The sequence below is a fragment of the Oryctolagus cuniculus genome, chromosome 11 (assembly GCF_964237555.1).
Source record: "Oryctolagus cuniculus chromosome 11, mOryCun1.1, whole genome shotgun sequence".
Classification (NCBI taxonomy): Eukaryota; Metazoa; Chordata; class Mammalia; order Lagomorpha; family Leporidae; genus Oryctolagus; species Oryctolagus cuniculus.
Genome location: NC_091442.1, coordinates 107,099,492 through 107,127,092, shown reverse-complemented (window position 1 = coordinate 107,127,092; position 27,601 = coordinate 107,099,492). Strand labels below are relative to the sequence as shown.

General features: G+C 43.9%; 1 protein-coding gene across 1 annotated transcript in view; it reads right to left on the bottom strand.

Moving 5' to 3' along the window:
• The window catches only part of TXNRD1 (thioredoxin reductase 1), a 41,663-nt gene that overhangs the window by 13,253 nt on the left and 809 nt on the right, over positions 1-27,601 (bottom strand). Inside the window, 11 exon segments of the mRNA NM_001256962.1 lie at positions 307-441; positions 5,082-5,177; positions 9,939-10,046; positions 12,457-12,613; positions 13,678-13,754; positions 14,386-14,478; positions 16,612-16,837; positions 19,370-19,485; positions 20,686-20,828; positions 23,023-23,142; positions 25,131-25,203. Of these exon segments, the coding sequence (NP_001243891.1) occupies positions 307-441; positions 5,082-5,177; positions 9,939-10,046; positions 12,457-12,613; positions 13,678-13,754; positions 14,386-14,478; positions 16,612-16,837; positions 19,370-19,485; positions 20,686-20,828; positions 23,023-23,142; positions 25,131-25,203 (1,344 nt within the window).

Here is a 27,601-nt window from a genome sequence, read left to right as displayed (position 1 = left end):
GACATTAACTAACTGCTGTGAGAACCACTCAGAAGACATGACACTCAAGGATTAAAGTCCTATCTCTGTAAGTCACTCTCAGAATTTTTGCCACTTCGGGGCATGATAGAGGCTTCCAATCCATACTGGGAACTATTCACATGTGAAAGAGGGAAAGCTGTCTTTAGCGTCAGCGTCGTCTCTGGAGGTGTTCTCAGTCATTCTCACAGGGTCAGGAGATACAGAAGCAGCTCCAGTTCAGCAGGAGGAGCACTGGCGTCACACTCCTCCATCGGCCCCTCACACTGGGAGGCGCAAGTGACCTACCTCTGCACAGACAGGGTGGATTCCAATGGTGCTGTCCAGCTGGGTTTTGGTCAGTCCACACTTGAGTGCAGCTGCGAAGCCCTGTGTGACTTCTCCAGCGTTTGGACCCAGTACATGGAAGCCCACAACTCGTTCCTAACATGGAAAACAAAGTAATACGATTAAGTTGGTTTTTCCCTCATCTCAGCCTACAGAGCCTATTCTATTCCCCCCAGTCTGTTCTGAAAACCCATCCAGACATGGACAATGCATCCTGCCTGTGGGGAGCAACTGGGAGCAACTCGGACTAGACTAAGTTACTGGAATTAAGACTTATTCTATGCATCTGCTCTCCCACAATATGGCGCTGGGAGAGGAGAAAACAGCTTCTACGCAGCTGCCTCCAGTTCAACCAATAAACAGCAGGACCTGCTCCTGATTGGAGGAGAGCAGCGTACTCGGCGTGTGGGCAGCCGAGTTGGGATTGGTGGAAGAGGACTATAAAGGAGGAGAGAGACAACATGCACCAGGAACATCTATCCGAATAACACCTGTGCCGCTCCCCCGCAGAAGTGGGGAAAGTGGCAGGGGGAACCGCCCCTCCACGGAGGTGGAGGGACCGTAGCCAACCCGTGAAGAACCAGCAGCAAACTCGGGAAGGGCCGAGCAGACGAAAGAACAGCGCAGGGTCCTGTGTCGTTCCTCCACGAAGACGGGGAGCGACATAATGGTGCCGTGACTCGGATATGAAGCCTAGGCAGGGTTTAGTGTCGTTCCTCCATGAAGAGGGGGAGCGACACTTGCCGAAGCCTGTTCAGGCTTAACACTCCCTTACACGGGCCAACACAGGGAACACGATGGAAAAAGACAAAAGTGGGCTATGTGTGATGACAAGGCCCAATATGAAATGTCGACACATCTGCAGCTCCTCTACCACCAAAGTGTTCTGGAAAACGCTACTGGAGGGCGGTGGTGTCCCACTGTCCTCTATCTGGTGTCTCAGCTCAGAAACTCTGCTATGGCTGTGACAATGGGAAGCAATGACTCTAGTGAAAAAGATCATGGTTTTGGGGGTAGAAAAAAGTCTGATGTGTTCTACTGTTCAGTTCAGATTTTCAGGGCTGCGAGGAGCCAGACTGGTGAGTCCCAGATCCTCGTAACAGCCAAGGCAGTTCCGGCAATGGGTACAGAGCTCATCCAAGGCTCCATCGCTGCCTGGAAGCAGTCAGAACGCTCATTGTGCTGCCAACTACTGGGAGAGACCCAATCAAGGTGGACAATCAAGGTTTTGCAGTATAGATGTCTGGCTGTATGAAGAACCACCACAAAGCACTTTAAAATATACCAGGAATTTTATGTAATAATCTGAAAAGACCTCAAGAGAGTTAAAAAAAATTGGGCTGTTGGGGCTCTATTTTCTGAGAATGACACTCAAGCCATAATACACAGTAAAATGGTGATCAGAACACAGCAGGTGGGAAACCTAATACGGGCAGGAGAGCCGCCCCAACTCTAGAACAGGCTGGCCTCGGGGAGGGGATGAATACAAAACACTGCACTGTACACAGTAAGGGTAAGAGCAGGGAGGTGGCCCAGAACTGCACACCAACTCTGTCCTTAACCTGGCAAACGATCTGGGCACAACTATTCACCTTCTACCCACTTCAGTTTACTCAGCTGTAAAATGGGCTTAGCAACAAGCAGTACACACCTCGCAGGACTATGTGACATGAATTACGAATGTAGCATGTATTAAAAAGTTAAAACGTGCTAAAGTAGACATCTAAGTAGAACTTGGTACATAAAAAGTGCTTGGTAAATAGAACTATAAATTGCATATGTGATGGGTTCTCATTGAGGTTGTCAGAACAATGTTCTGAGGTTATGAGACCAAAGTTCTCAGGTAAGCACAAAGAAAATGGTAATGTTCAGCTCATCTGGATGGTAGGATTTATTTATTATTTGTTTACTTATTTATCTTGAAAGGCAGAGCAACAGAGTAAGAAAGAAGAGATCTTCCATCTACTGGTTCACTCACCAAATGCCCACAACAACCAGTGTTAGGTCAGGCAGAAGCAACAGGCCAGGAATCCCATCTGCATCCCTCACACAGGTGGCAGAGACCCAAGGACCCGAGCCGTCACCTGCTGCCTCCCAGGGTGTGCATTAGCAGAAAGGTGGAATGGAGAGCATAGCCAGGACTCAATCCCATGTACTCTGATATGGGATGCAGGGGTCCCAAGCAACAGCTCAATCCACTGCACCGCAGACCCACCCCTATATATATTTTAAATTTTTTATGTGGGGAAAAAACCACATAGAACAGGAAGAAAATCCAGCAGATAATAAACATTGTGAGCATCACTTAAAATCAAGGACATTCAGGCTTCACTATGAGGTTGGCTGGCTGATTCAGCATGAATAAGGCATGATTCAAGGACAGCCAAACCCCAAAGACATGCGTTTGTCTTGGATTGCTCATGATAGAAGAACAACGACAAGGGGCCAGTGCTGTGGTGGAGCAGGTAAAGCCTAGCCTGCAATGCTGGCATCCCATTTGGGCACCAGTTTCAGTCCTGGCTGCTCCTCTTCAGATCCAGCTCCCTGCTACTGCAGCCTGGGAAGACAGCGGAGGATGGCCAAGTGCTTGGGCCCCTGCCACCTATGTGGGAGACCCAAATGAAGCTCCTGGTTTCAGCCTGGCCTAGGCCTGGCCGTTGTGGCCATTTGGGGAATGAACCAGTGGATGGAAAATCTCTGTCTCTGTCTCTCCTCCTAATTCTGACTTTCAAACAAATAAATCTTTAAAAATAAAAGAAAAAAAAAAGGCAATGATAAGCATAGTCCTTTTTACTATCTTTGCCTACAAAAGTGATTTAAAACTTAGGACCCTCAACTATTTTAGTCAAGACAGGTTTACTGCTAGTGAGGGAAAAGGTCAAAGTCACTACATATGGTTAAAATGGGCTTTCTTGGGCCGGCGCCGTGGCTCAATAAGCTAATCCTCCACCTGCAGCAGCACCAGCACCCCAGGTTCTAGTCCCGGTCGGGGCGCCGGATTCTGTCCCGGTTGCCCCTCTTCCAGGCCAGCTCTCTGCTGTGGCCCGGGAGTGCAGTGGAAGATGGTCCAAGTCCTTGGGCCCTGCACCCGCATGGGAAACCAGGAGAAGCACACAGAACTGACACCTAATGCACACTCATATCCATCCTTAGTGGTATGTCTGAAAACTCTGAGTACCATCATTCTTTTTTTAAAAAGATTTTTATTTATTTATTTATTTATTTGAGAAGTAGAGTTACAGACAGTGAGAGGGAAAGACAGAGAGAAAGGTCTTCCTTCCATTGGTTCACTCCCCAAATAGCCGTAACAGCCGAGCTGTGCCAATCTGAAGCCAGGAGCCAGGTGCTTCCTCCTGGTCTCTCATGCGGGTGCAGGGCCCAAGCACTTGGGCCATCCTCCACTGCCTTCCCGGGCCACAGCAGAGAGCTGGACTGGAAGAGGAGCAGCCCGGACTAGAACCGGCGCCCACATGGAGGACTAACCTACTGCAACACGGTGCTGGCCCCCACCATGATTCTGCACGTCAAGGGCTCAGCTGATCACGGGCCATCCTAGGATATTCATTTATTAAATGCCTCAAGGATGCCATTTTGGTAGAAGATTCAGGGAAGTGTTTCCTGAAACAGCCTGCAACGGTGCTGCTGTCTGCAGCAGGAATGTCTACACAGGACACCTGGCTTCATTACAGTGGAAGCTCAAGATAAAAACAATTTGCAGAGACAAGTGTTTGCTCAGCAGTTAAGCCACAACTTGGGACCCCTACATCCCATGCTGGAGTGCCTGGTTCCAGACCCAGCCGCCCTTCCAACCCAGCTTCCTGTTAATGCACACTCCGGGAGGCAGCAGATAATGTTTGAGTCCCTGCCACCCATCTGGGATACTTGGACTGCGTTCCATGCTCCTTGCTTGGCCTGGCCCAGCCCTGCTGCTGTGGGCATTTGGGGGATGAACCAGTGAATGGAAGACCTCTGTGTCTCTGCCTTCCAAATTAGGGGGTAGGGAGGAGGATGAGTAAATAAAATAGTAAATAACTTAAAAAATTATTAGTTTATAAGGTATTTAACATTGACATATGGATTCTTTAGCATTGTTTTTATTTTTGCTGAGGGCATTTTTGCAAAACATAACATGGCTGAAAATGTTTCATAATTTGAATATACAATGTAAGAGTATGTGTGTGTTCACACACATGTCCTGAGTTACAGCACAGAACATATCTCCTGCTGTGCTGCTGTAGTCAAAATGCCTGACAAACACTGGCTGACCCAACCCCCACTCTGCAGGTATGGAAACAAACGCCATTAGAGGTGGAGCAGTTTGCCCTCGGGCTTTGTGTAGCAGCAGGTAGGGATTCCTTACACGGGACCCACTTAAGGGCTTTTCCCATTACGCCTTTCTCGTTGGTGCCAGCTGCTGGGATCGGCCTTGCATCACTCTCATTCTTCTACTGTTCATTATTTTTAGTCAATGACTTCATTCCTCTACTATAAACACAGACAGTTCAAGCAAGTTCTGACCGCCTGCCACTCTGTGTAGGCCTTGTGTCAGAGAAGACGAGGGCAGAGTAAGTGGTGGAGCCAAGCTGCTTGCCCTCGGAGGAGAGGCGTGCGGCTGGGAGACTGGCAGGTGAAACACTGAAGGAAAGGAATGCCACCTGGACCACAAGATCAAACAGGACTACCTCTTAGACACCACAGGACATCACTGGGTAGGATTACATGAGACTGGCACTTACGTTGTCTTTGAGATTACAGACTATTTTTGCGTAACATCTGTTGTTATCTCTTGAGGGAATCGTCCATTCCAACGGCCAAAAGAAGCTATGGTAAACCTAAGAAAATACAAGCACAATTTAGACCAATTATCTGAAGGAGTATGTTTGTCAAACATTAGATACAGTAAAAGACAACGGAAGCTCTTTAATAATTATAACTTTTTTTTTTTTTTGACAGGCAGAGTGGACAGTGAGAGAGACAGAGAAAGGTCTTCCTTTGCCACAGCTGGCACACTGCAGCTGGCGCACCGCGCTGTGCCAAAGGCAGGAGCCAGGTGCTTCTCCTGGTCTCCCATGGGGTGCAGGGCCCAAGCACTTGGGCCATCCTCCACTGCACTCCCGGGCCACAGCAGAGAGCTGGCCTGGAAGAGGGGCAACCGGGACAGAATCCGGCGCCCCAACCGGGACTAGAACCTGGTGTGCCGGCGCCGCAAGGTGGAGGATTAGCCTAGTGAGCTGCGGTGCCGGCCAATAATTGTAACTTTCATTAGACAACAACATTCATGTAATAAACAGGAATCTGGTCAGACTTTAACCTCTCGCTGCCCAGCACTTTTGCTCTAAGTTCATTTCTTATTTCTCAACCTCAAAACAATAAGCCTAAAGTAATAACAAAGAAGACCAACGAATGAGAGAAAGATATAATTACTTATTGTCTTGCACCTAAAAATAACATAAAAAATTCACTACTGCCTTTTTTACCTTACAGGAATGAATATTTTGAGCAAGAAACAAATACGGTACCTGAAACAATTATACCAATTATCTAGTTCTCTTGTCTTACTGCTTCCAAAAGAATGTCTCCCTCTGGCTTTATTCACCAAAACCACAGAAGGAGGGAGGAAGGAAAGGAGAGAGAGAAGAATGAAGGATGGACAGATGACCTAACTGATGACTTGAGGGGCTATTACCCCTAGTTGCTAACTTTAGTTCAAAATGTCTATGATCAGCTACCTTTTAAAAGCACATAGATTATGAACACATACGTGTTCTTCTATATCGTCACACAATGTAAAATGGTTTCACAAATGTGGGTTACAGGGTCAACATTGTAGTGCAGTAGGTTAAGCCACTGACTACACTGCCAGTATCCCATGTGAGCGCCAGTTCAAGTCCTGGTTGCTCCACTTCCAAGTCAGCTCCCTGCTTATGTACCTGGGAAAGCAGTGGAAGATGGCCCAAGCACAGGAACCCTGGCCACCCACATGGGAGACCCAGATGAAGCTCCTGGCTTCGGCTTGGCCCAGCCCTGGCCATTTTGGCCACTTGGGGAGTGAACCGGTAGATAGAATATCTCTCTCTCTCTCTGTTTATCCCTCTAAGTTTGCTTTCAAATAAGTAAATCTTAAAAACAAAAGTGGGTTACAAAATTGAATGCATAATCATAGCACTACAACAATTAGAAAAAATGCTATTAGAGAAATTACCCTGAACTACTGAAAACTGCTGTGTAAAGACATGAGTCTTGGGGCGCTGGCTTGAGTCCCAAGTTTCTCCACTTTTAATCCAGCTCTCTGCTAATACACCTGGGAAAGCAGAGGAAGATAGCCCATGTGCTTGGGCCCCTGTCCCCACTAGGGAGACCCAGATAAAGCTCCAAGCTCCTGGCTTCGGCCTGGCCCAACCCCAGCCACTGTGGCCATTTGGAGAGTGACCCAGTGGATAGAAGATTGCTCTCTCTAATTCTTCCAAATAAATAAGTCTTCAAAAAAAGGGGTACAAGTCTGAGTAATTATTTCCGTTTCTCTCACATTTTTCAAAATATCTTTGACTCAAAAACATTACTTTTGTGATTTAAAAAAAGATTTTTAAAAAGCCAAAGAATGCCTGTCAAGAAGTATGGAAAACATATTCAGAACCTTAAAATTTCAAAACATTTTGATAGGAAATAACCAGAGAAATGAACAATGAATTCTAAGGATGCTCAATATTCTATTTGTAACAGTAAAAAACTACAAACAACCTAATTAAAAGTGGCTTAACAAATGATAATGAATTATTACACATTTTTTCAAGTGATATTTTAGTAAATTAAAGGACAAAAAAATTCATGACACAACATTATTAAAGGACAGGAAACTGTAACAAACTTTGAAAAAAAAATTGAGACTGGAAGAAAACATGTAAAAATATTAGTAGCAGTTATCTCCTCATGAATTAGAACTTCCTTTTGGTATCATCCTAATTTTTCAAATTCCTATAATGAAGATGCACTATTTTCAAATTTTTAATTTATTTATTTGAAGGGAAGAAGCAGGAATATCTCCCATCTGCATGCGGGTTCACTCACCAAATTCCCGCAACAGCTGGGGATGGGCCAGGCTGAAGCCCAGAAGCAGGAACTCAGTCAGGGCCTCCCATTTGGATGGCAGGGACCCACATTACCTGCTGCCTCCCAGTGCACATTAGCAGGAAGCTGCAGTGGGCAGAAAAGCTGAGACTTGAACACATGCACTCCAACATGGAATGTGGGTGTCCCAAGTGGTGTCTTAACAACTATACCAAAGGCCTGCTTTGATACTATTATTATTATTTTTTAAAGATTTATTTATTTATTTGAAAGTTACACAGAGAAAGGAGAGGCAGAGAGAGAGAGAGAGAGGTCTTCAATCTGCTGGTTCACTCCCCAACTGGCCAAAATGGCCGGAGCTACACCGATCCAAAGCCAGGAGCCAGGAGCTTCTTCCAGATCTCCTACACGGGTGCAGGGGCCCAAGGACTTGGGCCATCTACCGCTTTCCCAGGCCATAGCAGAGAGCTGGATCAGAAGAGGAGCAGCCGAGACCAGAACCGGTGCCCATATGGGATACCAGTGCTTCAGGCCAGGGCATTAACCCGCTGTGCCACAGCACCCACCCCTTTGATGTTATTTTTACAATCAGAAAAAAAACTTATGTGTTATTAAATGGACCAAGATATTATATTCCACTACAAAAGCTAATGAAGAGGAAGTTTAAATTGGGCTTTTCTATCATAAGATTGACTTTTATTTAAAAATCTGGTCATTATGAGGTTTTATGGAAAACTTTTCCCTCAGGTATCTGCAACAGCACTGCCTGTGGGAGCACTATTCAAGAGTGTGACTCTCCCTTGGCTACATGATAAAAGGAGAGCAGCACAGTAAGTGTAAATTAAGAGCAATGCTGGAAACAGCAATTAGTCCCCATGGTCAAAGCAGCAGAACCTTAGCTAATTTTCATTTACCTTTTCTAATTTTCCCACATTTTTAAAAAATTTCCAACAATACTGTTTTAATAATCAAATGAAATCAACAAATTTGGTTGGCTTTTAAAAAGCAGAAGGAAATACTATTGGGTTAAGTGACAAACTCAGAAAATGAAAAGTAAATGATTGGGGCTGGCGCTGTGGCACAGCGGGTTAAAGCCCTGGCCTACAGTACCGGCATCCCATATGGGTGCCGGTTCGAGTCCCGGCTGCTCCTCTTCTGATCCAGCTCTCTGCTATGGCCTGGGATAGCAGCAGAGGATCACCCAAGTCCTTGGGACCCTGCACCCGCGTGGGAGACCCGGAGGAAGCTGCCTGGCTCCTGATCGGCACAGCTCCGGCCGTTGCAGCCATCTGGGGAGCGAACCAGCGGATGGAAGACCTCTCTGCCTCTCCTCTGTGACTCTGTCTTTTAAATAAATAAAATAAATCTTAAAATAAATAAATAAAGGTCAATGAGATAAAAAGCATTACATCAATACAATTTCTTCTAACAAACAACTATACAGTGATTGTTTAAGAAAATACCTGAGGTGGGAATTTGGCCTAGTGGTTGAGATGCTATGGTTCCCTATCAGAGTACCTGGGGGGTTCAATTCCTGCCTCTGGCTCCTGTCCCCAGCTTCCTGCTAATGCAGACCCTGGGAGGCAGCAGTGATGGCTCAAGGAGTTCTCGCCTCCCATGTGGGAAACCTGGACTAAATTCTTGAGTTTCAACCAGGCAGGAACAGCCCTGCACAGAAAGTGGGTATGAGGAATGCCCCCTCTTTTCATTGGAAATATACAACAAAGTATAAGGGTACTTAAAAACTGTGTGGAGAAAAATGGAGTTAAAATTTGTTTATTTTGCTGCAATCTCTTAAAAATTCATGATAAACTTTTTCCAACTTTTTCATAATACACATTTTCCATGAACTTTTCAAACCTCTCATGTGCACAGATTTTAAAGTTTTGCAATAAATTGAGCTTATTTTTAAATTTCTTTTTCCATGATCTTTTTTTTGGGATAGGCAGAGTAGACAGTGAGAGAAAGAGACAGAGAGAAAGGTCTTTCTTTTCCTTTCGTCCACTCCCCAATGGCCGCTGTGGCCGGCGCACCACGCTGATCCAAAGCCAGGAGCCAGGTGTTTCTCCTGGTCTCCCATGCAGGTGCAGGGCCCAAGGACTTGGGCCATCCTCCACTGCACTCCCGGGCCACAGTAGAGAGCTGGACTGGAAGAAGAGCGACCGGGACAGAATCTGGCGCCCCGACCGGGAGTAGAACCCGCGGCGCCGGCGCCACAAACAGAATATTAGCCTATTGAGCTGCGGCGCCGGCCTTCCATGATCTTTTTGAAGTACTCTAGATTTAAGAGTAAAGCAGTAATCAATTTACTCTTGAATGGTTAAGGGAAACAGATACAGAAATAGAGAAAATAAAATGTATCTAAAACAAACGGCCAAAACATCAATAATACGTAAATTGGGAAAATGAGTAGATGGAAAATCTAGTACCACTTTTCAACTTCCTCATATTCTTGAGATTATTTAAAATTTTAAAGGGAAAAAAAAATCAAGAACATGGGAGGAAAGAGTTTGAAAAGGCAAATTTACCTCAACATTTTCTTCCCCAAATTTCTCCACAGCTTTCTCTTCAGAAAGGCCACAAGCACCATATTCCAAGGGAGTAAACACAGTTGTTGGGACATTTTCATAGTCACACTGGTTCAAAACAGAGGGACAGAGTTAGGATAAGTAAAATTACATCTTATCAACAAAGAAAAAAAATATACACACACTGCAAAACGCTCAAAATTGGGAGAGGAAAGATGACTGACAAACTTCTACCAACAACATGTGATGTCTCAGTCCCAGATATTAACCCACCACACTGTGAACCACCAACTACTCAAGTGTGATGTCCTCGCAGGGATCTCGATCTCTGTGCTCCTCGACCTATCTGCCAAATGATGCTACCAACATCATTCTCATGGAGAAGCCAGAAATGATACTCCACCCAATACAACAATCTCATACTGCCAGTGACAAAAATTAACAGAATTTTTGGGGACATCGATTAGGTATTACATATGAAGAGCCACAAAAGTATTTTATGTCTTTGGCCCAATAATCCCACTTTTAAAAATCTGTAAGATTATAAAATACCAACTTATTAGTATAATAATATAGTAATATAATAATATGCAGAAAAGGTTGTGTGTATAAATTGTGCGATTAGCAACAATGGAGTAGGTTTAAAATCTCAGCAACTGGGAAATGGTTCTATGGCACTTCCACAAAATGGTAATAAAGAAACAATAAACAGTTAATGTCTATGATGGTATTTCCCAAAGCATACTGTATGATGTTATTAGGTACAGATGATGAAAGGATTCTAGATTCAGGAAGTTTTTAAAAAAAAGCTGCAAAACAAAAAGGTTTCTCAGATTTCAGAGAACATATAATATGCCAATGTGAACTGCAAAAAAAAAAAAAAAAAAAGTATTAAGTAAATGTCTAACGTGCTTTTAAATGTCAATTGGTAAACCTAGCAATGACTTCTGTACATAGCTGATCCTAAGTAGCATTCTGTATTTAAAATATGAGAAGTGTAATTTTCACTCTCTAAAATAGGGTAAAATCTTTAAAATGCGCCTCCTTCTAAAAGCAATAAATGTAATCCTTTTTCTCTAAAAGGAGCATAAGCACCTCTGAATTCTCTAATTCAAAAGTTAATGTAAACATCCACTGATTTACCCTCCTGCTTTAAATTAGAAAACAAACCGAACAGGAAGCACCACTTTTAGCCACTGCACAAGAGGCAATGTGGGCCTGTGATCCATGAAAGAAGGAAACTATGAAGTAGGTCCTACGACCGCTCCAACTCACTGCTCAGACGCAGTTTCTCAACCTCTGCGGGCAGGGGAAGCTCAGAGAGAGCCCACAGGTCTGCCGCAGTTACGGAGACAGACCTCGTGCGGCTCAGGGAAGCCACAGTGGCCACAGTAGCTTGAAGTTGGAGAAAATGGAAATTGGAGAGCACAGACAGCTCTCTCCTTCTACAGAGGGCCTCCCGAGGCCAGGAAGCAAGAGAACTGTACCACAATGACTTCAAATTTATTCAGGTGCAGCTTTCTGTGTGTTCACCCTTTGGTTATTGCTGGTATAGAAAAAAAAATCTTACCACGTAAGGAAATGACAAAATATAAACTTGAGAATAAAGTATTGCCATCTCAAATTGTGTCTCTAGCCCTTCTTGGTTTATCAGAGCCTCATCAACTGCTACAAGGAATATAAAAAGTCACTCAAAGAGGTAGTCACTTTAAGTTTATTTCAAACAGTAATGTGAATACGAATCAACTGTTATTCCCTGGACACCCAGTCATTCTGGTACTAAAAACCCTTTTTCTCCCCTTCAATCTGTATTTCATTTTGCTACAATCCAAAACAACTCAGGTCACAAATAAATTCTACTAGCATCACGCTGCCAGGTTTCCATTATTAAAAAAACTGAAACAACCTACAGTGATTTATACTCAAAGGATTTGTGCCCAAATTCTTTACAATTAATTTTCTAGAATTCTTTTAAAAAATAGGTTTTCTTTTCTGACCATCTACTCCTGTGAAATACACTCAAGAGTTCTGATTTCCTATACTGACTTGTAACACGTAGCATGTCTACTTTTTCCTGAAAGGACAGGGCAATAAATCCTGAAGAGCTGTTTCAGCACTTCCGCTCGTTGGCACCACTGCCTAAATCCCCAAGTCTTTCTGTAGCCTCGACAGGTACCCACAAAAGACTTGGAAAATTATACCTGTATCTGTAATAAATTATTGTAAAATACGACTACCGTGAATATGGTGACTGTTAACAGTGCTGAAATTCAATCAAGCTCTTTTCATTCTTAGTGTGGTTCCAAGAGTGACAATTTTATCATAATGGAGTCACAAATGCAGAGCAGTCTTAACAACGCCTTATTTGGCATACAGCTAACAAAGCACATCTGGGCTACCGTCACCAAATAATTAAGTTATCCAACACCTGGAAAACTTCCCAACTACCCCTTAAAAACAGGGAATGGGAGTCGTCCTTACCCACAGCATTGCAGCTGCCAACAGCCGCAACACTCACCTTGACAGTGGAGCCGGCGTAAAGCCTCTGTGCCAGCAGTCTTCCTGCCTGGATTGCTACAGGGGTGAGCTCCAGCTTTCCCTCCAATATATCGCCAATGGCATAGATGTAAGGCACATTGGTTTGTTCTTCATCTGTGACTGGTATTTTTCCAGTCCTGCAGGGTCATTCAGTTAAAAATCATCATCAGTCACCACTACTTAAATAAGCACAACAAAATCCCCTTTACCCCCTGGAAGCCCAAAACTATCACTCTGGTTGAGGGCAATGTTCTAATATATTAAAACCAAAGCAAGGGGTGAGTTTTTGCCATGGTGGTCAAGCTGCCCCTGGAAACCCCCACATCCCATATCTGAGTACCTAAGGTTTGAATACTGGCTCCACTCCCCATTCTTACAACTAAGGTACACCCTGGGAGACAGCGTGTGATGGCTCAAGTAGTTGGGTCCCTGCAACCAAGTGGGAGACCTGGATGGAGTTTTGGTTCCCAGCTTCAGCCTGGCCCAACCTCAGCTTCTGTGGGCATTTGGGGAGTAAACAAGCAGATGGGAATTTTGTCTGTCACATTTCTCTGCCTTTCAAGCAAGCAAACAAAACATCTCAGAAGAATCAAACTGCTTAGTGACAACTGTGGCCACTATATTGAAAACTGAAGAAATAACAAGAGTGTAAGAAGCTTCAGAATGGGAGGTCTACGACAGAGTGGGTCAAAGGACAGACCATGGGGAGGCTGGGCAGAGGCATGTCTGGTGCAGCAGCAGCCGCCACTTGGGCCGCCACAGTCATCCTGGAGCGCCTGGCCTGGTTCACGTACTGGCTCTGCTTCTGGTTCCCACTAACACACACTCGAGGAAGCAGTAGATGATGGCTGAAGCACAGGAGTCCCCGCCGCCCACATGGGAGACCTGAACTGAGTTCTGGGCTCCGGGCTTTGACGTGGCCCTGCCCCAGCTGTTGCAAGAGATTAAACCAGCTTATGATCTCTGTGTGTGTCTCTCTCTGCCTTTCAAATGATTAAAAAGAAATATTTAAAAAGTTAGAATTACAAATAACCAAAAAAGGGGAGGAGAACCCAGAAGTTACTAACGTAAATGGCAGTGGAAGAAGTTTTATATGCCTAAAAAGCAAACTCTCCAAAAGTTTTTAAAAATCTGGAACTCTAGATCAATGTACAAACTAACTGAAATTGCATCAGTATGACATAAGATTTTTTTTTCTTACTTTTCATTTATCTTCACTCCCACGGTTTCTAGGCCAATTTTTCTCGTGCAAGCATCTCTTCCTATTGCCAGCAATACCTGAAAAATGACTACTATATTAGTAACTATTAACAAAAAGGCTCTGCATGAATTAATCATATTTTTCTCCGTTTATTAAGGCAATCTCATTTCATTTTCCATACTTGGAAAGAAAATATGTCATTAAGAAAATAATGCAGTATCTAAACTAATTAAAATCTTTAATGAACTAAAATCCTCTGATATAGCCAAAATCGTTTTTTACTTTTGATTAACAAAAAGGAAATTAACAATTCCTTAATAAACCCAATCAAGATTAGAGCCAAAGCACAGCCCATGATTAAATTTACTTAGTTTTTAAGTGCTGGGCTGAGGAGATTAAAGGACACGGGTCATAGAAATTTTAGCTTATTTCATAATTCTGGTGCCTTTTAATAGCTATTTGACAAACAACATAACACTTGATCTTAGCCAAAAGGCCGAGAGGTGATGACAAACATTTTAAAGAAAATCTGAAATCATCTCTGTACCAAAACAAATTTCTAATATCACAAGGAATTACAATGTATTAGAAAAGGCACAGCACCAGTGCATTTTAGAAGTAGCAAACAGTCGCTCTAAATACAGAGCAGACACTCAGCAAGCGCATTATTTGCCTTCTGGCAGAGTACTAAGCTGGGCCATTCCTTACCGTATTATATTCTCCCTCAATGGTTTCTTCACTATTGGTGGACTTGGCCACCACTCTGAGTCGGCCTGGTGTCCCTGCTTCAATCTGTTCAACCTACAAAAGGGAGAAAAGGCACACTCTAAAATAAACATACTTATCACGGGGGACAATGCATCTTCCCTCGTCTGTCTGGTTAACCCAAAGTTAAAATCGGTCCTGACAGGTCTTCTATGTCCCACCTCCCTCACCTTCACATCATTAGAATGATAAGTGATTCTTTTATGTATCCCCTTATTTCTTGCTTTTTTATGTTGTTTGCTAGAAGAGTCTTCTTCCAAATGGTTCTTAAACAGAACAAAATTCAGAGAGAATGCAAAAAAGAAAAAAAAATCCAGGGAAAACACACCACAGTCACTAAATCAAACCAATGACTTACTGCTTTCCCCAGCTTCCCGTCTCATAATTAACCCCAGAGAGCACCACTGTGGCCCAAACTTAAAGATTCCCTTTTACCTACAGATGCTCAGCACCCATTGACAGCAGGAACAGAAACTAGAGGTCAATAATACAGGTAACAGCTAGAAAGTCCTAAAAACCACGTAGGAAGAGATGTGTGTATTTATCACAATCAGGTGTTGCCTTGGGTTGTTACATATTTAGGAAGCAATGAGCAAGTCCTGATACCTGTGCTACAGCAAGTGAGAATGAACACGTCAGCATGCTACACACAGATATCAATGATAACCTACAGACTGGGCAGCGATCACTTAGAAACCCTATCACCTGGAAGCTTGCTGTGGCATGGGCCAAGAGCACGGTTTGCAAATGCATGACTCATTCCAAACAGTTCAAAATCATTTTTGGACAAACGTTAACAGTTACATGGCTTGGGGCCAGCTTTGTGGCACAGTCAGTAAAGTCGCCAACTGTGATGCTGGCATCCCATATGGATGTCAGTTTGTGTGTCCTGCCTGTTCCACTTCCAATCCAGCTTCCTGCTAATGGCCTGGGTAAAGTAGTGGACGATGGTTCAAGTGTTTGGGCCCCTGCCACCTACCTGGGAGATTCAGGTGAAGCTGCTGGCTCCTGACTTCAGCCTGGCCCAGTCCGGGCCATTGTGGCTATTTGGGGGGTAAACAAGTGAATGCAAAATTGTGTGTGTGTGTGTGTGTGTGTGTGTGTAACTAAGACTTTCAAATAAATAAAGAAATCTCTAAAAAACAAAAAAGTATGCAGCTAACCTTTGCCCCCTAAATAACAGCCAAATCATACATTTTTCTGAAATATTTCCCAGGAGAAATCAGTAAAATCACTTGCAATTTCTACTACACCTTTAAAATATAACTACTGTAAAGGGAAAACCGGTAAGGGTCATTTTATTTTCAGTATCAGTGAACAGTGAAGATTTCCTTCTTGAATTTCTTTCCCTTCTTAATAGCTAAACCTCTTTGAATGTCACACAAAATTCTTTTCTGCTTAATTTAAGTGGAAATGTTCTCTCTTTTGAGAAGAGTTGAATCAGTGGATGTTAGGGTTTACTTCAAACGGTAAGGGCTTCATCCTCCCTCTACCCTTCCTCCCTCAACCACTCTGTGCTCCAGTCAAGCTCTCTGTATGCAGGACAGTCTTGCTCCCCACAGAGCCTTCTGCACACGCAGTGTTCTCTGTTCTCTATCCCCCTGTAGGGGTTCCTTCACTTCATAACACAGTGAGTTCAACATCTGGCTACTGGAAGTCAGATCCCGAGCAGTCCCATTTTACCAGGCACAGTTCACCAGACTTCCAAAAGGGTTCCCAAGTGCCTGATGTTAAGCTATCAGCCAGGAAGATGTACAGTGCAGCGCATGCAGTTTCCATCCTAATCACAGTCCCAATGCAAACACATCATCCATCCCTCCACTTCCTGAAACACAGCTACAGCAATGAGGTACTCAGAAATCCTCACAGAAACGTCATGCAACAGACCCACTTTAGACTTACTATATGCAGGGACTGCTCTAAGTACTTCACAAGTGCTAGCTAATGTAATTCTCACAAGAACTCTGAGGTGGACACACTCATCATCCTCAGTTCACTGAAGATCTGAGGTCCAGAGAGGTGAAGTAACTCTTCCAAGGTCACATGGCAAGAAACTCGCAGGGAAGTATCTGAATCCAGGTTACTTTCATCCTCATGCTCATACTCTACCTATCAATGTTACAGAGACCCTGAGTATGGAAGAACAAATCTGTCAGCGACCTCACTTACCTTAATTGGTACAAACTGCCTTATGAACTTGACACCATGTTCTTCCATGTGTGCACCAATTTTGTTGGCCATGTCCTGGTCAAATCCTCTCAGAAGAATGGACCGTACCATAACAGTGACATCTAGACCAATACCAGCAAGAAATCCAGCGCACTCCAAAGCAACATAGGACGCTCCAACCACCAGGGTCTTGCCCGGGCAGTAAGGTAAGGAGAAAAGGTCATCACTGAAAAGAATTAAGGAAGGAGGAAGGGGAAATGTTCATGTATGAGTAACAACGAAACCAAAGTAACTCTTTTTATTTTCACAGGAACAAGATACTTACAAGATTATAAACACTCAACTAACCAAACACATAATATATGAGAAGTTTAAGGTGTTAGATAGTCTTTTCTTGCCATTCAGATGCTTTGGGCATAGCTCAAGTTATTCTGGCTAAATACATTGTAAGTCATGTAACTTTTTAAAAAAAGACTTATTTTTATTTATTTGAAAGGCAGAGTTACTGAGAAAGGTAGGGACAGAAAGAGAGAGGTCTTCCACCAGCTGGTTCACTACCCAAACGGCTACAATGACTGAGGCTGGGCCAGGCCAAGCCAGGAGCCAGGAGCTTCTTCTGGGTCTCCCACATGGGTGTGGGGGCCCAAGCACTTGGGGCATCCTCTGCTGCTTTCCCAGGTGCACCAGCAGGAAGCTGGACCAGAAGTGGAGCAGCCAGAACTTGAACTGGTGCCCATGTGGGATGCTGGCACTGCAGGCTGGGGATTTAACCCGCTGCGCCAAAGCACCAGCCCTGCCATTTAACTTTTGACATTTGTCCAAAACGATTTTGAACTGTTCGAAACGATTCATACATTTGCAAACTGTATCCTTGTCCCCCACTACTCAGCTCTCTCCAAGGTGGAAAACTGTGTTACTTTTCACCTATAACATGAATTATCAAGAGTAGAGAGATGGACAGGGAAATTTTCCAATATTTTGTTTTTGTAATACAAAAACAGTATTAAGAGGTAGGACATTTGGGAGGTGATTTGGTCATAAAGGTAGAGCCCTCATGCCTGAGATTAGTGTCTTATATAGAGGCCCAGAAAGCAGCTTGCTTTTCCTGCCATACGAAGACACAGCAAGAAGGCAGTATCTATGAACCAGCAAACCGGCCTCACCAGAATCCAGATCTGGGGACCAGTGTAGTGCTGCAATGGGTTAAGCCACTGCCAGTGACACCAGCAACCCACACTGGTGCACAGGTTCGAGTCATGGCTGCTGCACTTCTGATCCAGCTCCCTACTAATGTGAAAGAAGCCGAAGATGGCTGAGGTACTTGGCCCCTGGCACCCACATGGGAGACTGGGATGTAGTTCCTAGCTCCTGACTTCAGCCTACACCAGCCCCATCCGTTGTAACCATTGGGGAGTGAACCAGCAGATAGAAGATTCTGTCTTCTGTCTCTCCATCTCTGTTATTCTTCCAATAAATAAAATAAATCTGAAGGAAGGGAGGAAAAGAAAAAGAACCAGATCTGCTGGCACCTCCAGAACTGGGAGAAATAAATTTGTTTATAAGCCACCCAGTTTGTTTGCTACAGCAGCTGTGACAAAGCGCACATCCAAGACAGCATTGACAGCAGCTGCTGTCTGAGCTGCCCCTGGGTAAGGTATAAAAGATAAAATCTCATCACCAAAAAAGGAGTTTAAAGAAGAGCTTTTCATAGCACAATCATGAATTCCAGGCAAAAGGCATCCAGAGGACATATTTTTACTAAGAATGTTTCTTAATAACCTAGTATTTTAAAATTCCTGGCCAGCGCCGCGGCTCACTAGGCTAATCCTCCGCCTTGCGGCGCCGGCACACCAGGTTCTAGTCCCGGTCGGGGCGCTGGATTCTGTCCCGGTTGTCCCTCTTCCAGGCCAGCTCTCTGCTGTGGCCAGGGAGTGCAGTGGAGGATGGCCCAGGTGCTTGGGCCCTGCACCCCATGGGAGACCAGGATAAGCACCTGGCTCCTGCCATCGGATCAGTGCGGTGCGCCAGCCGCGGCGGCTATTGGAGGGTGAACCAACGGCAAAGGAAGACCTTTCTCTCTGTCTCTCTCTCTCACTGTCCACTCTGTCAAAAAATAAAAATAAAAATAAATAAATAAAAGGAGTAAAATGCCTGAACCACAGGGTTAAGTAGTGTTATCACCTGATGGAAATTTTAAAAAAAATTGCAATGCAAAACCTCCTTGCTTGACTCACGTATTTCAGAAGGTCCCTAACAATGTTGTACGCATTCAAACAGCAGTGAGTGGGGCCTAGTGAATGATACATTTAAATGGCCAGCCATCCTGATTTTTTTGGTGTCCACTTTGCAAGGGTGACAGGGTATCACGATCCTGGTTTTGCAAAAACTAGATGTACAGACATGTGTGTCTCCCTTATTTTAAAAGAAGTCTGTGAGTATCCCTGTGGCTTTATATGGGACATGCTTATACACACATGCATCAATAACTTTCAAATACAAATATAAATGTGGATCTTTGTACAACTATGCTAGCAGTGATAGTAACTGTGTGGTAAGATGACCACCATTTGTGGCTTTGAATTTTTCAAATGTTCTCTTAAAATGATTTTTCCCTTTCCTCTTCTATTCCCTTGTCCCTAAAGGAAAAGTGTGACAAAGAATTCAGTCTGACATGCAAAAATTGGACTAAACTGGCCTGAAGAAAAAAGTAAAAGCAGAACTCCACGGAGCTGTCTTCCTCTCTCTGCTGCCCCCTCACCTGCTGATGCAGTACTCCTTGTCCCCAGGGATGCCCAAGTAGCGCGGCCTTTCCCCGGTGGCAATGAGAAATCGCTCTGCTGAGTAAATTTTTTCTTTGCCTTTATTATTTGTTGCCTACGAAAGAAACAGTATGTTAACTTCAATATGCAATCATCCCTTAGAATTTTAAACTTATACTTAACAAAGGACATTATCTGTCTCATTTTATGCTCACACAAACTTGGTAATACAGTATGAGTCTCTAGCCTCCTCCTCTGGTCTCCTTTCTCTTCTCTCCTGCTCGCTCTCTCCTCTCATCTCTCTCTTCTCTCCTAGTTCCTCTCCTCTCTTGTCTCGCTTTTATACTCTCCTTCTCCCTCTTTTTTCCCTTCTTCATCCCACCCCTCCAGTCTGCTGTGTTTTAGGTCAAGTGCCTAAGCCCCACATGGCCAACTGAATATGACATCATGGGCCTAAGGTATTCTTAGGAAAAAGGCAACTGTAACTGTAAAAAGACACTGAGTTCGAAGGAATTTCTCTTTGAATCTAGGAACATCACTACCTTTGAAAATATCGCTTTGTAACTTGCTGAATTTATTTTGCAATTTATTTTAACAGGTTTCCAGGTAATCAGTATTCAATGAAACAGCAATGGGTAATTAGTACTTGTTTTAGATGGATGCAATTTAAATTTTAATTGAATTCAAGTAGAGATGTATAATATCACCATCTTAAGTCATTTAGGTGTAACTGCTAATTTATTGTAAACTCTAGTATACTCAGCATGTTAAATTTGTGTTAAAAATGTTATAGAAATGTGCATTTATTAAGGAAGGTTAAAAGGAAAGAGTTATTTTGAATAAAGAAAGGACACGGTTTGTAAGATTGACTTCATCCTAATGGCTAGTTTACTCTAGACTGGAATGGAAATGATGGAATGTTTCAAGTTGAAGAGGGTGTGTGGAAGTCACAGAAGGTTACGAAAGAAATCTTGGATCTTAATGAGAAAGCCACAGAGGCCTGAGAAATTAAAAAAAAAAAAAAAAGACATAGTAAGGCTGAGAAGTTAACGGACTTGCTCAAGCGGCCAGTGCTAGCAAGTAGCACAGCCAAGCCTCAAACCCGGAGCATCTGGCCTGGTAAGTAACCCCACAGCCCCCTCCCCCACCAAAGGTGCCCCAGGAAGGTGTGGTGGCAAATTCACTAACCTGGAAGGGCTGGGTCACAGGGGTTATTACTTTTATGACACTTTTCATACTTCATGGTATTTTTTTCCACCCCTACCACCAACCAAATCTCATTTTGAAAAAGTAACTCAGTATGTCACACAATTACCTTAATCTGATGAGGACCAATGAATTCCCCATAGGCATTTTCATAGACCACCTTCTTCTCCCGCAGGGCTACTCGGTAGCCCCAGTTCAGAGAGCCGATGTGATTCTGGACCGCTTCTGTCATTTTCTCCCAGTCATGTTCAACTGTGTAATAAAGATAGAACATTTAGCTTTTCAACTGCGTAACACAAAAAAGCAAAGCTTTTGAGAGAAAAGAGGAGTTCTTCACTTTGAGAACATCAGCAACTTTTTCATCTTTGAAGATTTTTTTCCCCTTTCAGCAGAGTAAGGCAAGGCTTCTTGACAATTGTCAAAAACATAATAGTCATACACAATCATTCTGTTTTATCTAGAAATGAACTGGAATTTTACTTTGGATTGTAAATACTAATTGCTGGGGTGTGTGTGTATGTGTGTGTGTGTGTATACACACACACACAGGGTTAATTCTAATTATATTTAGTTGGCCCCATTATTAAAATTCAAATTTAGGGGCTGGTGTTGTGGTGCAGCAGGTTAAGCCACCACCTACGATGCTGGCATTCCATACTGGAGAGTCAGTTCAAGTCCAAGCTTGCTCTACTTTGGATCCAGCTCCCTGCTAATACACCCGGAAAAGAGGAAGATGGCCCAAGTGTTTGGACCTGTGCCACCCATGTGCGAGACCCAGCTGGAGTTCTAAAATCCTGGCTCTGACCTAGCCCAACCCCAGCCATTGTGGGCATTTGGGGAATGAACCAGTGGATGGAAGATTGTTCTCCTTCTCTCTGTCATTCTACCTTTCAAATAAACAAATAAATTTTTATTTATTTACTTTTCCTTTCAGCTTCCTAACCCGATAAAGTAAACCTGTAGCCCCAGTACATATTCTACATTCCAACCATATTAAGCCCCCATGTTCTACTGACTACATTTCTCCAGTTGATAGCATAAGGCTAACATCCACTAGTACCATACACAAATCTGGGAACTAAACCCCACACAGATGAAGAAAATTTATGAGCCTGAGTGACACTTCCCTGGCATTATAACTTATCTAAATTTACGAGTCAGTGGCACAGGAAGGAGACTGTATGGAAATCACAAAAGCAATTTCCATAAATCAAAATCTGTGTGGATTCCTTTTTTTCCAATAGATTCTAAACCTTTTCAGATGAATATTCTTGTTGTATGTCTCAAGCCATAGCATTTCTAAAATGTCAACCAAGCAGTCAAATAAACTCCCTGAAGGAGACCCTGTTGATAACAGGAGGGGGATGGGCATGTATGGGCAGCCTCGCTGGTAGACATTCAGACACGTGAGTCAGTAAGAATGTGGAGGACAGAAAAGGCAGTAGAGTGATAGATGACTGGCACCCTATGGATCAAACCCATGTTTCACAGTCAGAAGAGTCTATGCAACTGCACATGTAGACGGGTTGAGAAAACAAGGTGGGCTCAGAAGCACATACCAGATATTCAGCACAGCCGCAAGCCCCCCCAGTCACAGGCAGAAGGCAGCCTGGTATTGGGTCTGAAGAAACAGATGTGACCCTCAACACGAGGAAACTTTAAAAGTAACTGATTTTGTAAGACCTCAGTCATAAAAACAATACTATTGATTTTAAACAAGAAGTAAAAGCATAAACTGAGGAGGCATGACTAGTATGAATGGGAGCAACATTTTTCAAAGCATGTATGACTAAACTATGCACTGGGTTTTCTGCCTTCAGTAGATTATTCATTGCAACTCAAAAAAAGCCACAAAATAGTTAATCCTAGCTATTGAGTGGAAGACTTTCCCTCAAACACCGCATACATCATGAATCTCAAAACTGGAGCTTCAATGTTTAAGGACAGAATGATGTAGGTCACGAATTAGTCACAAAGCTGTGCCAGGCCTCCCCCGACCCTCCTGGCAGAGTACAAGCCTGTCTAAGGTTTCTAGAGCACTCTTAAAATATTTTTAATCCAACAAAGTCTAACCTCTCAATATATCAGCTCAGGAAACAGATTTATTTGTAGAGGGAAAAATGCAATAGCCTCAACAGGAAGCCAACGTAATTTGTAATTCCTTACAAATTACTAACACTGTATGGGTTTCTTACAAATACATGAGAAATTATTTCAAAGAATTCTGGTTTTCTATTATAGAAATACCATACTCCAAATGTAGTGTCTGTTCTTACCATAATAACTATGTAGTTAAGGAAAAGTGCAGTGATTTCATCCATAAATAATGTAAACAACAGAAACAACTCCCAGAGTATTTGCCAGCCTTGTGAAAAGGACAGGGCACTTCAAGGCCGCAGCTCAAAACTGCAAAGCACCAATCAAAGCTCAGCTCTTCCCTCCATACCAGTGTCCTCGAATTTCCACCCGTAATTGCGAGAGTCTTGCAGCGCCTGTCCCAACAAAGCCGCCTGGTGCATCAGTTTTTTAGGTATGCAACCCACGTTCACGCACGTTCCTCCGAGACCTGCAACGACATTGAGAAACCAGTTTAGAGCCTGCTTTACAAGCCTTCAAAAGGAAAAGGTCAGTGATGATTAAAATTCTGTCAAACACGGTATTTTACTCGCTTGATGTAGTCAATATCATTTATGTAAATTTATTTCTAACTCTTATGGGATTTCAGAAAGCACTACATACCAAACACAGCATTCCAAACACATCATCCTAAAACAAAACAAACACAAGCATATTTCTGCAATTTCTATATATTTCAAAGATCCAAAGTGACCTGACTGCTGATAAACACGACAACCATAAACTTGCCACTGAACCTAGGCACAGAACTAACTGTCAGGGGTGGGGGTGCTGCTATGCTGGGTATATTTAGACTGCAGTGGATTTGAAACCACGTATGTGCCTTTTTGAAGGATGTGGCCTAAAGTTTTCACTTGATTCTACAAAGCTGCAATAGTCCTCTGCTTAAAGAACATGGCAACAGCTTCTGACTTAGAACCAAACAGAGGCAGGTGAGGGGGAAGCCAAATGACACGAGTTAGAGCGCAAGGTGCCTGTGGTCTTGAGCTCTCAGTCAGCCCTCTGAGTGTCACACTGGAGTGCAGGCACCACAGGGCGGAAGATACACTGAGCACCAAGAACTGTGCCTGACACAGAGCTGAACTTAGTATTCATTAATAAACTGGAAACGGAGATCTATCTGGACCTCCTGATTCTTGCCTCCTTCACATGCAAACAGTCAAGTATCTTCATAAAACTTACATGTCACATTACTCCCTTGACTTCCATTCCTCAAAGGCTTCCCACACTACTGTTTTCAGTACAAATTCTTCACCTTGGCCTACAAGATCCTGTACAGTCTGACACCTGCCTTCCTCCCATTGCTTATACTACTACCTCCAACCTCTGTGACCTGTGCCACACCACAAGAGACTCTTACCTACCCCAGGGCCTTTACATGTGCTATTCTCTGGGAAAGAGAGGAAAATTGCCTGGGAGGTTCTACCTCAGCTTTTAGCATAGTTGGCTGTTCTCATTACCACTGTCATGGCTTCATTTAAATGCTAGTTCTGGGGTCAGCACTGTGGCGTAGCAGGTAAAGCAGCCACCTGTGGTGCCAGCATCCCATATGGGCACTGGTTCGAGTTCCAGCTGCTTCACTTTTGACACAGCTCCCTGCTAATGGTCTGGGAAAGGCAGCAGAAGATGGACCAAGTGCTTGGCCCCTGCCACCCACAAGGGAACCTCCTTCCTCATGGCTTTCGCCTGGCTCAGCCCCAGCTGTTGTGGCCATCTGGGGAGTAAGCCAGTGGATGGAAGATCTCTCTCTGATTTTCAACTCAGTAAATAAATCTTTAAAATTAGATAAATGCATGTCAGCTCTTCGGAAGTCTTTCTGGATAATCTTCTCAAAGTGGAATGCTCACCTCTACCCAGCTCCTCCCTATCCCACAGTGTTCTCAGCACACTTATCTTCTGTCTCCCCACTAGAATATAAGCTCCATGAGGGTGGCAGCTCCTCACGTACCAAATTCACTGCCTATCCTCATGGTCCCAGTTTGTAAGTGTTCAGTAAATGTGCAGTAAATAAAATAAGGAACATATAATTCATCAAGACTCAGAAGCAGCAATGCTATCCATTAAGGTGCCACAGATCCCAGTTCTTGTGGAATGTGGGAGGTGGAGTGAAAACAGAAACCCACAGATGAGAAGTTGGCATTTTCAGTTATGCAAGTCCCGAAGAATACTAGGTTACTAAAACATTTACCTTCAAATCGCAGCATGCAGACAAGGTTTTTACTACCCTGACTTTGTGTCAAAAAAACTGAGTTTTCAGCATTTAACTTGAGTCCATTCTAGCTTAGCTCAAGTGAAAAAGGTTTATTATTTTTGGTTTGCTTTTTAATTTTTAAAGTGAGATTTAGGAGCCATTTGATCAGTACCAAGGAAAGACTTACTCCTATAAAAACCAAGTCTAAAATATTTTTAAAAGCTTACCCCATCTAGTTCCAAGAGGAGTTGGGGTGACAAAATCCAGAACCATCACTTTCTTCCCATATTTGGCTGCCTCCTAGAAAATAAAATTGTTAAAATCAGTTGAAAAGTATCGCATGACAAACTGGAAATGAACTGTTAAAATCTGGTCTCTATGAAGCTATAAATGCCTAAAGAATAAACAGCTATTAATACATGAGAATTTCACGTCATGATGATTAATTCAACTCCAAGATAAAAATAAAGAAATATTCAAATCAGGTTGGCATTGTGGCACAGAGGGTAAAGCCTGCTGCACTGGAATCCCATATGGGCACTGGTTCATATCCTGGCCGCTCTACTTCTAATCCAGCTTCTTACTAATGACCGGGGAAAAGCAGCTGCAGACGATCCAAGTGTTTGGGCCACTGACACCCATGTGGGAGAACCATGGGCCACTGACACCCATGTGGGAGACTCCTGGTTTTGGCCTGGTCCAGCCCTGGCTGCTGCAGTCATATGGCAAGTCAACCAGCAGATGGAAGATTGCTCTCTCCCATGCTCCTCCACCTCAGTAACTCTCACTTTCAAATAAATAAATATATCTTTAAAAAAAGAAAAACATTAAAATAGTTGAAGATTATGCAGATTATTGTTGTAAAATTGTTAGAACCAGCTGGAGGGGCCAGCACTGTGGCGTAGCAGGTAAAGCCGCCACCTGCAGTGCTGGCATACCACATGGGCACCCGTTTGAGTCCCAGCTGCTCCACTTCCGATCCAGCTCTCTTGATACGGCCTGGGAAAGCAGTGGAAGACAGTCCAAGTGCTCAGGCCCCTGCATCCATGTGGGAGACCCAGAAGAAGCTCCTGGCTCTTGGCTTCAGATTGGTCCAGTTCCAGCTGTTATAGCCATCTGAGGAGTGAACAAGCAGGCAGAAGACCTCCCTCCCTCCCTCTCTCTCTGCCTCTGTAACTCTTTTAAATAAATAAATAAATTAAAAAAAAAGAACCAGCTGGAAAACTTACAATCTTCTTTAATGGCACTTACACAATAACAAATTAAGCAATAATCTGACAAAAAATAAGGCCATTTCCCAGTAACTGGTTAAGTAGCTGGTAAATCAGGCTTACTGATAGTCTACAGTCTTTGACTCAACTTGTGTATTAGAATACTTTTTAAAACATTAGCTTGTTAGTGTTTTTTTTGTTTGTTTGTTTTTTACAGGCAGAGTGGACAGTGAGAGAGAGAGAGACAGAAAGGCCTTCCTTTGCCGTTGGTTCACTCTCCAATGGCGCTGTGGCCGGCGCGCTGCGGCCGGCGCACCGCGCTGATCCAATGGCAGGAACCAGGTGCTTATCCTGGTCTCCCATGGGGTGCAGGGCCCAAGCACTTGGGCCATCCTCCACTGCACTCCCTGGCCACAGCAGAGAGCTGGCCTGGAAGAGGGGCAACCAGGACAGAATCCAGCACCCCGACCGGGACTAGAACCCGGTGTGCCGGCGCCGCTAGGTGTTGTTAGTTTTATCAAGTATGTTCTAAATTTCCAAGTCTTGAAGAATACTGGAGACATTTTCTACTGAAATTGTCAGATTTCCTAAAATTTTCATGTGAGAAGCCCATGAAGAGGTTGATGACAAACCTAGTTTCCAAATCTATTTCAGGGAAGTGAAGAGAACAGTCTCAAGTTCATCTGCAGAGTACTTTTCATCTTTCTCAGTCAGCCAGCCATGTGTTCCAGCAACTAGACCTTCAAAGGTTATCTGAAAGGAATGCATCTATGTGTCCGTCAGCAGTGTTGACAGACATCAACAGTGACTCCTGAATCACTTTTGGCAAAGCATTATTTCATGCTAGACATTGTCCTCCTTCATTTGAATCTACCTTTTTAAAAGATTTATTTTTATTTATTTTAAAGGCAGAGTTAGAGAGAGGAGGAGGAAGGAGGGAGGGAGAGGAGGGTGAGGAGAGAGGGAGAGAGAGAAACAGATAGAAAGACAGAGATCTTCATCTTCCATACACTGGTCACTCCTCAAATGGCTGTAATGGCCGGGGTTAGACCAGGTCGAAGCCACAAGCCAGAAGCTTCTTCTAGGTCTCCCATGTGGGTGCAGGGGCCCAAGAATTTGGGCCACCCTCCACTGCTTTCTCAGATGCATTAGCAGGGAGCTGGATAGGAAGTGGAGCAGCCAGGACTTGAACTGGTGCCAATAATGGGATACCGGTGTTACAGGTGGCAGCTTTACCTGTTATATCAGAGCGCTGGTCCCTTTCTTCAACCTTTAAAAGAACCTGTGGGGGCCAGCGCTGCAGCTCAATAGGCTAATCCTCCGCCTTGTGGCGCTGGCGCCCTGGGTTCTAGTCCTAGTCGGGGCGCCAGATTCTGTCCCGGTTTCTCTTCTTCCAGTCCAGCTCTCTGCTGTGGCCCGGGAGTGCAGTGGAGGATGGCCCAAGTGCTTGGGCCCTGCACCCCGTGGGAGACCAGGAGAAGCACCTG